At 38.6% G+C, this 11,816-nt stretch overlaps 2 protein-coding genes across 2 annotated transcripts; both read left to right on the top strand.

The window, feature by feature from the left end:
- Window positions 1-723: 723 nt before the first annotated feature.
- LOC132200408 (large ribosomal subunit protein mL41) lies at window positions 724-1,679 on the top strand. Its single transcript, XM_059625851.1, has 3 exons — window positions 724-1,074; window positions 1,138-1,235; window positions 1,353-1,679. Exons 1-3 carry the CDS (start codon window positions 882-884, stop codon window positions 1,608-1,610), a joined length of 549 nt encoding a protein of 182 aa, XP_059481834.1. The 5' UTR covers window positions 724-881; the 3' UTR covers window positions 1,611-1,679.
- A 771-nt stretch (window positions 1,680-2,450) lies between these two features.
- On the top strand, window positions 2,451-11,633 carry LOC132201943 (protein singed wings 2). The gene is made up of 8 exons (XM_059628516.1): window positions 2,451-2,759; window positions 6,398-6,633; window positions 7,780-7,989; window positions 8,811-9,148; window positions 9,460-9,618; window positions 9,814-9,924; window positions 10,745-10,834; window positions 11,133-11,633. Exons 1-8 carry the CDS (start codon window positions 2,701-2,703, stop codon window positions 11,310-11,312), a joined length of 1,383 nt encoding a protein of 460 aa, XP_059484499.1. The 5' UTR covers window positions 2,451-2,700; the 3' UTR covers window positions 11,313-11,633.
- The last annotated feature ends 183 nt before the right edge of the window (window positions 11,634-11,816 follow it).

Here is an 11,816-nt window from a genome sequence, read left to right as displayed (position 1 = left end):
ACCAATTTTATCTTTTTATATATCATGATATAATTCTTGACGTGACCTCTATAAGTTTTTATTTTTATTACATTTAAATAATAGATATTTTATTTAAAAATAAAGTTTAACAAATTAATAACATGTTCATCTAATATTTTTATTCGCTTTTTATTTATATTTTATCAGGATACAAATTTAACTGGATGAGAATAGCCTATTTATTTGAATCAAACATTTCAAGTGATTTAAAGATAAATAATTAATATAAGTTCAATTTTTTGAAGAATTTATCATGCTTCAACACGTAAAATTTATTTTAGAAAGGAGAAATTAAACCAATTTTAAAAATCATAAAAATATATTTTCATTTTCAATTTAAATCATGCCCATTGTAATGGTTCTGTATGGTTAAAAAATATTCTTTTTATTGGGATCATAAATTAAGTCAAATATATTTTTTCTAGTTTATCAAATTTTAAAGTTTTTAGTCGTTAAATGTTGCACGCAGTTCTGGCCATCATTATTCTTGTTTTATTTCATAGCGAAATTTATTATTTTGATGATAATTATAATTATTTTCGATTATTTCATTGCCGTGCGTGCTACCATGCAGAAAACAGCCTCATAAAGGTCATAGGTAGAGCGATCCCCACCACTTCCCCCCTCCCCTTCTATTCCACTTCACTTGAAGGTGCTGTCGCTGTGTGCGCACACAATTCCACCAAGGAGGATTTCGATTCCCTTCTCTCTTCCCCACTCCGCCTCTCGTGTTCTCTTCTTGAAAAACCAAAACATCACGTTTTGCTCAACGAGTTTATTATATTTTTTAAGATCTAATCACGAATCATTGCTGAAAAAAAATATTCGCTGACAGAGAAAAGTTTGTAAACGATTTCGCAATGTCTTTGTCGCTGTTAGCCGGTTTGCGGTCACGGACGTCAGTAACTTGCAAAAGTTGCCGGTCCATTTTCACCTCTGCGGTCCGTGATGGAAAAAGAAATTTCAGAAAGTTTGAATTGCAAAATAAGAGAGGGTCCAAGGAATTCCGGCTGAAACGAAACGCCGGAGAATATCCAGACATTCCGATTGAAAGTAAGCCAATAACAAATTAAATATTGGAATTAATGTAAAATTAATGTGGACTTTTTATCTCAGCTAAGGTTCGGCCCATTGGATACAAAATTGGAGACAAATTCGTCCAAGTGCCTGAAATGATGTCGGAGCTGGTTGTTCCTGACTTAGAAGGCTTCACGGTAACTAAAAAATTTAATCCTGAAATTTTTAATTATTCTTATTAAATTCAAAAAATTTACAGACAGATTTTTAGAAACTAAATTCTTAAAAATTATTTGAATTTTTATGCTCCTCAGTTGAAACCGTACGTCTCGTACCGTGTCCCAGATGTGATCCAGACAGAGTTCACTTCTCAGGATTTGTTCGACGCTGTGTATTCGAAGAAAATTGTTCAAGACTTCAAAGAGGGCAAGCTGACTGAAGACGGCCAGCCCCTGGAACCCAGTCCGGAGGAAAAACTTACTTCAGAAGAGGCTTTCCAGAGGGCAAGGAAAACTGGTAGTGATATCTTCATGCAGGAGTGGGACGACAACCCGAAGAAAAGTTTTATTTAGTCACAGATTTGGATAAAAAATATTATAAGAATTAAAAATTTGACAGTCTTAAAAATTAAATAAAAAAAATTTCTATTACCTTAAAATTCCCATAATTATAAAAAAATTGACGTTTTTATTTTTAAAGGTAAAGTTTAGGAAATGAAATTTGGAAAATTTTAAACATGCTGTGATTGAATTATGTTTACTATTTTAGTTAAATGAATGCAAGCATTGTATTAACCTGGTTGTGATAAACTGGATTAGGACATAGAAATTTGTTGTGAACATCCTATTCACCCACCGGAAAGTTGAATTTGGTTAACAACCTAATACGGTTTTTATAACTTTTTAAGAGGCATAAAATTAACTACTCTTTCCTTAAATAATGCAGAAATATTCTGATCAATTGAATTTGGAGGAAATTTTTTAATGTTCTTGGTGCTTGGTCAGTACATTTTCGTGCCACCAGAGTCGCACCAAGTATTTTAGCGGCAATTCTCAGATTCATCGATTTCGGTCCTAGTTCAGTTGATATGACGTAGAAGAATCCAATTATGTAACAATATAAAAATAGTAATTTATTGTTTCTTAATTTCTCTCAAGGGCAAATGCAGTGATTTATGATCTCTTTATTATTATTCGCATTAGCAACTGGTCAGAATGATATTCCAGATTGGCTCAAAATTCATGAATGGTCACACGAACCGTGGGCAGGGTAAATTTTTGGGGTGCGATCGGAGAGCCCAATTAGGCTCGATTCGGATCTTTTTGATTGTGCTCGCGTGCAGTACTCCTCTCTCCCGGCGCCGAGATTAACTAGGCTGTTGAGCGATCTGATATATTGCGAACAGTCTTCTTGCGGACATTTTAGTTCGAGTGGGGCGTTCGCGGCGGCGCGTGAGCGAGGGCACAACACACAGAGAGACAGAGAGGGACCGAACGAAAAGAGCCGCCTTTGTGTGTTGCGCGCTCAAGAAAGCAACGCAGCCGTCGACGGCTGAGCCGCAGACAGTCCAGCCACCAAAGTGATGACGTCGCCAAACCGGCCCCCGGCGGGCCCCGTCGAGCCGAGCCGCCCCTGAAAACCACCCCCACCCCCTCGAGGAAAATGGTCCAGCAGACGGCACCCCTCTGGCGCCAAAACGCACAACTTTTCTTCTTCGCCCTGTGAGTATAAAACTCGTGTTATAAGGAAGGCTATTTATGGACGCCGGTCGTGCATCAACTTAAATCGCCCGAGTTTGTCACTTGGACTTTTCCCGCACAAAAGAGCTCTGCACATGCATCATTCACCCCCGTCGTGATTTACTCGCTCGCGCCACTTTCGATTCCAATCCTTCTTTTCGATCTCTCTGTTTTTTTTTTCAAGAGTAAATGGTGAAATGTGGCGTTGACCCGGAGGGAGGAACCGGAGAACAATAGACTCTGATAAGAAGAGTGAATAGAAATAAATGAATGGATTCGACTTTTAGCCGGCGGCATTCGTATCAAGCAACAAGTGACGATCTTTTTTGTAAGCGACCTCGGTGCAGGGGCGAAAAACAATAGAGACCCCGATCTTGGTTAGTTTTCTTTATTTTCGGGTTGGCCTTTGCCGTTATTCAATTCCAGGGTTCTTGAAGCAAAATTATAAAAAGAATCGTGAAATATTATATAACGTTTAAATTCTTTAATAAAATCAACCTCATTTTATTTAATTTAACTCACCGTCAAATGCGTTGCGCTCTCAACGAAAGCAAACAATGAGTACCCTTGCACTGCTCTTCATATTTGGTGACGATTAAAATTAAGGTCATCTTTCTTCATGATGAAACAGCGTGTGTGTGCAGACAAACAAACAAAAGTTACATACATGAATATTTATTCATACACTTGAGAGATAATCAAATTGAAAGTCAAATACGGAGCTGCACCCACGTCGAGCCAATTTACGCCGGAATCAGTGTGACAGATAAAGAGTTATTCAGCTCGCGGGCCGTGAAATTTAATTTCCTCCCGCATTGGCGCGTGCACACACCTACACATGCACATAACATATACTTTGCGAATGAATAAATTATCGCAATTTTATTACTTGGCGTGCGAAGGCTCGCGACGCTAATTATATGCGGAGTGCACTTAAAAGACAAACACAAAATTATCTGCGCAACTGACGTCATTATGAAGCATATAAGCGCCGTTTCGACTCCCACTGTGTGTGCTCGGTCCCTTCTGGAGTTATTATACAATTTTTCCACACCCGCATTAACGCGCCGAAATTGGAATTTCAGCCTCGGAGGTCACGCGCATGAATATTCAACGGAGCCGTGTGTAATTTGATTTATTCCCCTGCCTCCGTGACCCAATTATGTGGAGGATGAACAGAGCGTTTTCGGAGAGAAAATTGCTCACTCGCTGCAGCCGTCGGCGATTTATGCAAAAAAAGAAATAATAATAATGTAATATACCGTCTCTCGATGAGGGAAAATCCACACGGGCGTGTGCATGTGAAAAAAATCATATATACCTCTCTATCATTACAAGCAGCGGCAGCAGCTTCTATGCCACCTGCGCAAAAACACGCTGCTGCATTGTGACCGTCCTTGTGTATCTACAGGATCAGTTGTTGCACCACTTTAAATGGAAAAGCTCAGTCCGCGAGGGCAACAGCAGGTTTCCAGCGTAGAAAATAAATGGATTTTACAGCAAAAACCTTTCATTGTTCGGCTCGCGCTTTTCAGGCGTAAACAAATTGCTTTAAATTTCGTGTCGCCGCTTGTATTTTTTTTTATGTACGCGCGCCGATCCGTCTTAATGATGTCAATTTTTCTCGGCCTGCGCACTTAAATCTCCGCAGATCGGCGATCAATCAAAGCCGCCTGCTTTTTCGCACCTCGAATTTTATATCCTTTTACGGTCGAGTCGATTTCATATTAATTGCGCCAAATCTTTCACTTTCAAATACACACACTCATGCGAGTAATAAAAGGGGCTCGCGCGGTGCCAATTTCGCGCATTAAAACCCTCGTTGAATTATTCATAAACAGCAATTAACGAGCACTTTTAATCTTTGTGTGCACAGCCCGCGCGCGCTCGCGCTCGTCGCAGACAACTCAATAAAATGCCGCAATCCAGCGAAAATCTGCACAATTACGCTGCGGATAGAGGTTATACGAACACGGGCGAGCCTGTTTTGCATGTGTATGACTCACAACTTGTTGTTGCTAGTGCAAATCTTTAATGTGTTGCCACGATCGTAATTCAGATTATTAATTACAGTTTCGCTGCGTAACGCAAATTTCGCCTCTTTCCCATTAAACAGACGCGGCCATGAAATTCAAATTTGCTAAAAGCTAAACTTCACTCGGGGACAAAGTCGTTAAGTACTTTGCTAGTTTTACTAAACAATTAAAATTTTTGCTAAGCTCTTCGTAATCCTTCAGCTTAAAATAGTCATGTAAACTTCGCACTCAAAACCTTCAAGATTTCTAATTTATGTGTGTTATTGAGCAAAAACAGATGTTTACATATTAGAGCGAGTTTTACATTCTAGAATTATTTAACTGCAAATATATGCAAAAACCTCTCAAGTACCTAATTGGCCTATGCACTACTTGTGCTGGGCATAACAAAAAACAAGTTAAATAAAGACAAAAAGCTGCTGGAGTAAATCTCGGACAAGAGAAAAGGAATGTGGTTTTCCATTTTGAGACAATGGGTAAGTTTTTAAACCAAAAAATCCATATGTAAAAGATTACAACAATTCTTAAATGGACTCCTTTTCATTGTAAACTCTAAAACCATGGATTAAATTGCTTCAAAAAAGATTTTTAAATAAATTACCTCCAAAAAAGTGGAATAAACGTTTAAATTTTAAAGCGCTCACAATATGATACCTTGAAATATGACGTGAGAAAATTCACCGTAAGAGAGGCTACAAAATCTGATAGATTTCATATTTAAGAATAATGTATTAAGAATTTTTGAAATGAGCTCCAAATTTAAAGTAAAAATGAACTGTAGACACCCTAGTATAGTGTACACATAGTAGTGTTCAATAAATACTGGAAATACATTTTAATTTATATTTATGTCTTATTGAGATTCGTTTTAAAAAAAATAACACATTTCAGAGCTATTTTTTTATAATTCAGTTTAAAATGTTAACCCCTTGAATGAGCAGAAAATTGAAGCCCAATAAGTTTATTTCACTCAAATTTGTTTTCGGCTCCAATTCTAAAGAAGATCCGTTTCCTTTTTTGGACGTTTTTCCTGAAAGAGAGTTTCAGCCCGGCGGGGAGAGAGTTTGCAAAGAAATTTTGCCTGGCCTCTGAACGCACATAACTCACGGAGTGGCGCTTGTTTAGTTGTAAACCTCCTTCAAGGTTGACAAACAAACATTCCTTTTGCGAAATGATCCGCCACAGCGAGAAGCGCACACTTTGTTTGCGATGAATACATTTCATCTTCCTCGCTATAGAAAGTTTTCATTAACGAATCTCATTAGCTCGTCTCGCAAGTAATAAGGCGGATTGTGACGTACGAATTGTTTGAGCTTCTCCCCCGCTAATTGCAAAAACAACGACTGCGAGGCGCACGTGACACGCGTCAAGTGCAAACCGAGGCATCACGCTGCGCTGTCAGTTTCTTTTCAAATTTCGTTTTCCAGCTTTTGCCAGCCCGTTCAACAATGCCGGATGTTTTTCTCCCTGTTTATTTATCAAATTTCCTTAACGTCTCCCATTGTTTGTTATCGGAGTATAAATTTTATGTAATAATAAATAATAATATGTGTATTATGAGAGACACGGAATGTTGTGTTGCAGGTTGTTGGCGCTCCAGGCGTCGAGCAGCAGGTTGGCGGAGGTGGCTGAAGAGGAGCAACATTGCGTTCAGGACGGCCCCCGGCTCACTTGTAATGGACTTTTGCCTGCCGCCCCCAACAATGAGGTGCTCGACGTGCGGGTCAACGACTGGCCAGAGATCATCTTCGATCCGAGGTCGTTGACACAAACATACAAGAATGTCAAGAACCTCACGATCCAAGGCGATCCAAACACAAGTAATTAATTATTAAAAAATATGTAAATTTTTCAGGCCAAATTTTTTTATTATTATAAAAATTTTAAGTTTTTTTAGCTCGATAAAAATTTTAAATATATTTAGTATTTAATTTAATCATTTGAATATTCACGTTATACGGAAATTTTTTATTTTTTTAAATGCTCCAATTTTATTAATTATAACCTAATGAACTTGATGAAGAAGACTTGAAAAGTTTGAGATGTTTAATTTTTTTACAATTGACTGATAAAAATTGCATTCTAATTAAAATAATTATTCTTAGCATTCGTATCTACTTCATCATTCTATTTTAATAAATTTGATCCACATAAAATATCTAAAATATAATAAACATTTTCCTCTTTTAAATAAAAAAAGCAGCAAAGAATCTTTAAATTATTAACAGCTCAAATTATAAATTATCTCATTGCAATTCAATTGTATTGAATTTTAAATTTTTTTTAAATAAAATCATTTCGGTTTTAAAATTTAAAAAATTTCTACAGCCACCAAAAGAAATTCGAGCACAAAAGTTGCAAATTGTAGAAATTCGGTTTCATCCGGTTACTTGTAAAATTTGCTTAATGAAATCTTTTTTGACCTATATTGATCGACCTAGGGCCCAATTAAATCGAAAGTTACCTTGCAAGAGGCAATTATCTCATCAGCACGCGACGCCGACTTCCTTTTGTTTCGTTTTTGCTGGCATTTTTTTCTCTCCAATACTCGCAATATATTTAATTTGACCTTTGAAGCAGATAAAAAATGTTGGACAAGACTTTCTGCAATTGGACAACGTGGAAGAATGCAATTAAAAATTAAAGCACGATTTTGCGCTTGCAACACGCGTGTCCGGTCAAGGTTTAGGGGCTCCTAGCTCGCGCATGCATGTGAACTTTAAATCACGTTGTTATATTTTAATTAAACGCAAACGCCCACGGCGTGAACGGGCGGCCTCGACGAGACGATCTGCGGTGCGCGCCCGAAAGCGCCCCGGGCCACCTTACTTAGTAGTTAGTTATAAATGGTGTACTATGGCGAGAGAGTTGTGTGTGCACAAGTCGGAGCGTGACTGTGTCGCCGAATCACGGCGGTTCGCCATTCTGTTTGACGAGCCTGTCTGAATCGAGCCCTTTTGATGCAGTGCGCCGCTTCACCCACGCGTTCCCCGCGGGCCTCGGGCTGCAGGTGTTGAATATTTCACGTCTCGGTCTGGTCGCTCTGGAGCCGCCGGGCCTGTTTGACAACCTGGCGAACACCCTCGTCGTGCTGGACGCGTCGCACAACCAGCTCCACCAACTCGCCGCCGCCACCCTGTCACAGTTGACCTACCTGAAGGCGGCGTACTTTGAAGGTGAGCATAATTATATTTACGCCGGTTTATTGCATTACCCACTCGGCTCTCTCGCGAAATGAGCGTTAAACTAGGCAAATGTGTAATCAGACCATTGGAAAGTGCAATTTTTATCGCTAGCAATTATTATGCAAAACGGATATATTGAATATTTTTATCGCAAGTCAATGCAGTTAATTGAAACTTCGTGTGAACTGTCATATTAATTTAAGAATTTATTTATGGATGCATAGAATCTTATGATGGATTTTAAATTTGATTGAAAAATTCCATTCATTTTTCTAAATATTTGCTCAAAAATTAAATATTCTTCTGAAATTAATTTTATTAGATACTCTGAAGATCTTGGAAATTTAGATTAGTGTCTTTAAAATTTGGAATTATTGTTTAAATTATTAACTTATTTCTTATATTTTTGTTCTTAATTTTCCTGATATCGCTAAAAAAATATAGTAATTTGTATTCTTTTAAAGAAATTTCAGTTGTCGGATTTAAATGGTAGATTTGCAAATTTTAACTGTTGGTTTCATCAGAAAAGTAACAACCAACATCAATAGCTATTTTTTTTTATCATTCTCCATTCAATATCAACATCTTTTTGCAAAATTTAACCACTCAAAGAAAATTAACCCATAAAATAATTATTTGCAAATTGTGTTTATTGATCTATCATGAAGGCAATTGCTGTCCTTAACGGGATACATAATTTATAATTAAATTTCCAATAATCTATAATGTCTGATAATAATATTTTCACAAATTCAAAAAGTAAATTTTAATAAATAAAATAATAATTTTTACTTTTATTTTACATTAAATAGGTAATCCGTGGAAATGTGGCGCTGAACTTTCATGGTTACTGAATGCATCTCTGACGTCGCGCCTGCTGGACCTGGCGTCGTGGGAGTGCGGCCCTGCGTATCAGGGCAAGTCGGTCCTGCCCGTGCTGCAGATGCAGCGCACCCTGCTGTCGCAGTGCCCCAGCAGGCCACCCTACAACTGCTCATGCATCCTCACCAACGTGGTTCCCGGCATGAGTGGGGTCGACCCTGGCTTCCTCATTCCAGTCATCACCGTCAACTGCACCGCCAGGGGTCTGTACAGGGCGCCGCCGTACCTCCCCGTCAACACCACCACGCTCATCCTCTCAAAGAATATGGTCAGTTTTTCAAAACTATATTTTTTCTTTGAAGTTAGCGTCGTTTATTATTCTTTGAATTTAACGGCCTCGTAACGTTTAAAGTTGTGTTTTTTTTTTATTATACCGAGAATGATTTTTTTAGACATCAAAGCTTTTCATTCAAAGATGCGGCCTTAAGTTTATGCAGCAACATTGAAAAGATTAATTTCTGGTTGTTCCGAGTAGTCTGCGCTCATTTAATTCAATTGTTATCCTTACGACCAGTTCAGATCAACCTTGATTGTTTCCCAGAATATATTGCAGCGGGGTCGTCTTGTTTTTGCTTGCAGATCTCGGACGTGCGGCCACTGGCCATGAACCCTCATTACCGGCAGGTGAAAGACATTTTCCTCGACAACAATCAAATCCGCAGCATAGCCACCCTCGAGGGCGCTGAGTGGCTCACCACCTGCCGAGTCTTCAGCCTGCGAAATAATTACCTTTCTCAGGTAAATTTATTTTCAGTTCAATATAATTTCTTGCCTAATCTAAATGATTTAAAATATTTTTATAAATAAATTGTGGCTAATTTATAAATGATTTGCCTGTTAATCAAATTTAATTTTAATAATCTAACGGTAATAAAAAATTTGTTCCTTTTTAATATTTTGATAATAATAATTTTTTGCTATTATTTTAAACAGATTCCTGTTTATGCGATTGACAATGGTCTGGGGAAAAATAAAAACCTTGCGCAACTCTATCTCGGCAACAATCCATGGGTGTGCGACTGCATGTTTACTCCAGGGTTTCAGGTGAGTGAAATTATTTTTAATAATTTTAAATTTTTCATTCCATACACCGAACTTTTTGCCCGCAACGTTCTGTGAGAACAAGAAAGTTGCTTAAAAAAATACATAGATAGAAAATAGTTATTTCAAAGTTTTCCCTCTTTGGGCCTGCAAGCTCCTTTCTCTTTATCATCCCAATCCCCAGCACCGTGTTATAGAAGTTTATTCCCAACTCGTAGTCTTTACGCACTCACAACGGGACCGGAAAAGCTCAAAATTTCCATTTTCGACACACTACAGGGAAGCAGTTAGCTTTTATGAGACCACTTTCCAACAATCGCCATATTTACTTGCGGAACGGTCTGTCTGGCGGCCGCATCTGAATCTCTTGCGCGATGCAAAAGGCACTTAGTAATTCTTTCTATTGTTTCCATAACATTCTAGTAGCCATTCTTCCGATGGATTCGTCCTAATCCACACGGCCCAGCCGGTTTGTGGCTTTGATATTCCCCGCACGACATGCCCTTTGCGTGTGCCGTCTTTATCCCTGATGGAAACAAACACACTGACTGAGACCCTTGCAAGTTTCCCAGTGCTAGGGAAGAGATGATGTTTCCTCCCACAAATTTAATTTCGCTGTTAATAAGCGGAAACGACAAAGTCTCTCTCGCAAACTTTTGCTCCCGAAAGCAGAGGGTTTTTCCGTGTCGACGAAATAAGTTCCCGCTCTCGCTAGCACGCACACTCCCTGGAGCAGTTTTTCTCTGAGAAAAAACTAAAAGACCACTCGGAGAAATGAACGAAAATTTTCAGGCAATGAGATTTATATTTATTCTTTTTCTAGGACCTGCTCGCGAAGTATCAGTCGGTCATAAAAGATGCCAATGATATTAGGTGCGCGCTCAGAGAAGCAGACGAGAATTCCTTCCAACCAGTAAGTACACTTTGTTTTTTGCCGAGGTTTTGCTGAGACACCTTCTTTTGACAAGCAGGAGGGAAAAGTTTTGCTCCCTCAAAGATTATTGATGAAGCTTCGAGAAAGACCTTTTGTCAATGTCAGTACCAATTTACTTGAATCATTTGAAAGCGCTCGGTAGAATAATTTTCGTTTGAATCAGCACTTATTAGATCTCTTTCTCTCTCCGTGCGCTCGCAAACTTTCAAAACATCTTTTAATGAGACGTCGTGGAGCTTTTTTTTTTTATTGATTTTCACTTCAAAAAATTTTTCAGATAAGGCACCTGTCCCGAAGTCTGCTGTGCCAGGAGCCGAAGGGCGGACTCTCCGGACTGGACATTCTCAACGTCTCGCTGGCCCTGTGCATTTTGTTGGTGTTGGGCAAGCTGGCTTACGACTACTGGTCATTCAAGACCTCTGGCAGGCTCCCCTGGTTGGTGGCCAAAATGCCGTGATTACTTAAAAAATAAAACTTTGAATAATAAACCGCGCTGTGCACGAATATATTATATAATTGTATATTACAAAACAATCTGTGTATAAAGTGATGTCCATAAATAATATTTGTAAATGTGTGTAAAGGCTTTAATTTTTTATTATGATCGAGTGTACGTACAGTCAAGTTATGTACTTGTTTCGAAGAAGGAGAAGTTGTGTTGTAATTGGAATTACACTCTTATTTATAAACTCGTTGTGATGATGTCGAAATGAAAAATTCTCAAAACAAACAAGCAGAGCGTATCAAAATATCACTCATCCTGGCCATTCGCCAAATAAAACTCCGTTTCGCGCGCTGAAAAACCTCAGTTGCGGTGATCAGTGCGCCGCAAGCGCCGATTTATAAATTTTTTTGTGTTTCCATTCCACGTCAATTTATTTGCTTTTGGCGTTTGCTCTCTCCATTGAAATGGTCAAATCTGGAAATTTTCCACCTGCCAAGTCGGCAAATGACCGCGATA

The sequence above is a fragment of the Neocloeon triangulifer genome, unplaced genomic scaffold (genome assembly GCF_031216515.1).
Source record: "Neocloeon triangulifer isolate White Clay Creek 2 clone unplaced genomic scaffold, ASM3121651v1 ptg000014l, whole genome shotgun sequence".
NCBI classification, from domain to species: domain Eukaryota; kingdom Metazoa; phylum Arthropoda; class Insecta; order Ephemeroptera; family Baetidae; genus Neocloeon; species Neocloeon triangulifer.
This window is presented reverse-complemented; position numbering and strand designations above follow the sequence as displayed.

Bases quoted from the DNA above. Each gene is read 5' to 3' on its own strand.
- LOC132200408 (XM_059625851.1), top strand. From the start codon at position 882: ATGTCTTTGTCGCTGTTAGCCGGTTTGCGGTCACGGACGTCAGTAACT. The intron at 1,075-1,137 runs GTAAGCCAATAA...TTTTTATCTCAG, and splicing joins TCCAGACATTCCGATTGAAA to CTAAGGTTCGGCCCATTGGA. The intron at 1,236-1,352 runs GTAACTAAAAAA...TATGCTCCTCAG, and splicing joins CTGACTTAGAAGGCTTCACG to TTGAAACCGTACGTCTCGTA.
- LOC132201943 (XM_059628516.1), top strand. From the start codon at position 2,701: ATGGTCCAGCAGACGGCACCCCTCTGGCGCCAAAACGCACAACTTTTC. The intron at 9,925-10,744 runs GTGAGTGAAATT...TTCTTTTTCTAG, and splicing joins TGTTTACTCCAGGGTTTCAG to GACCTGCTCGCGAAGTATCA. The intron at 10,835-11,132 runs GTAAGTACACTT...AAAATTTTTCAG, and splicing joins ACGAGAATTCCTTCCAACCA to ATAAGGCACCTGTCCCGAAG.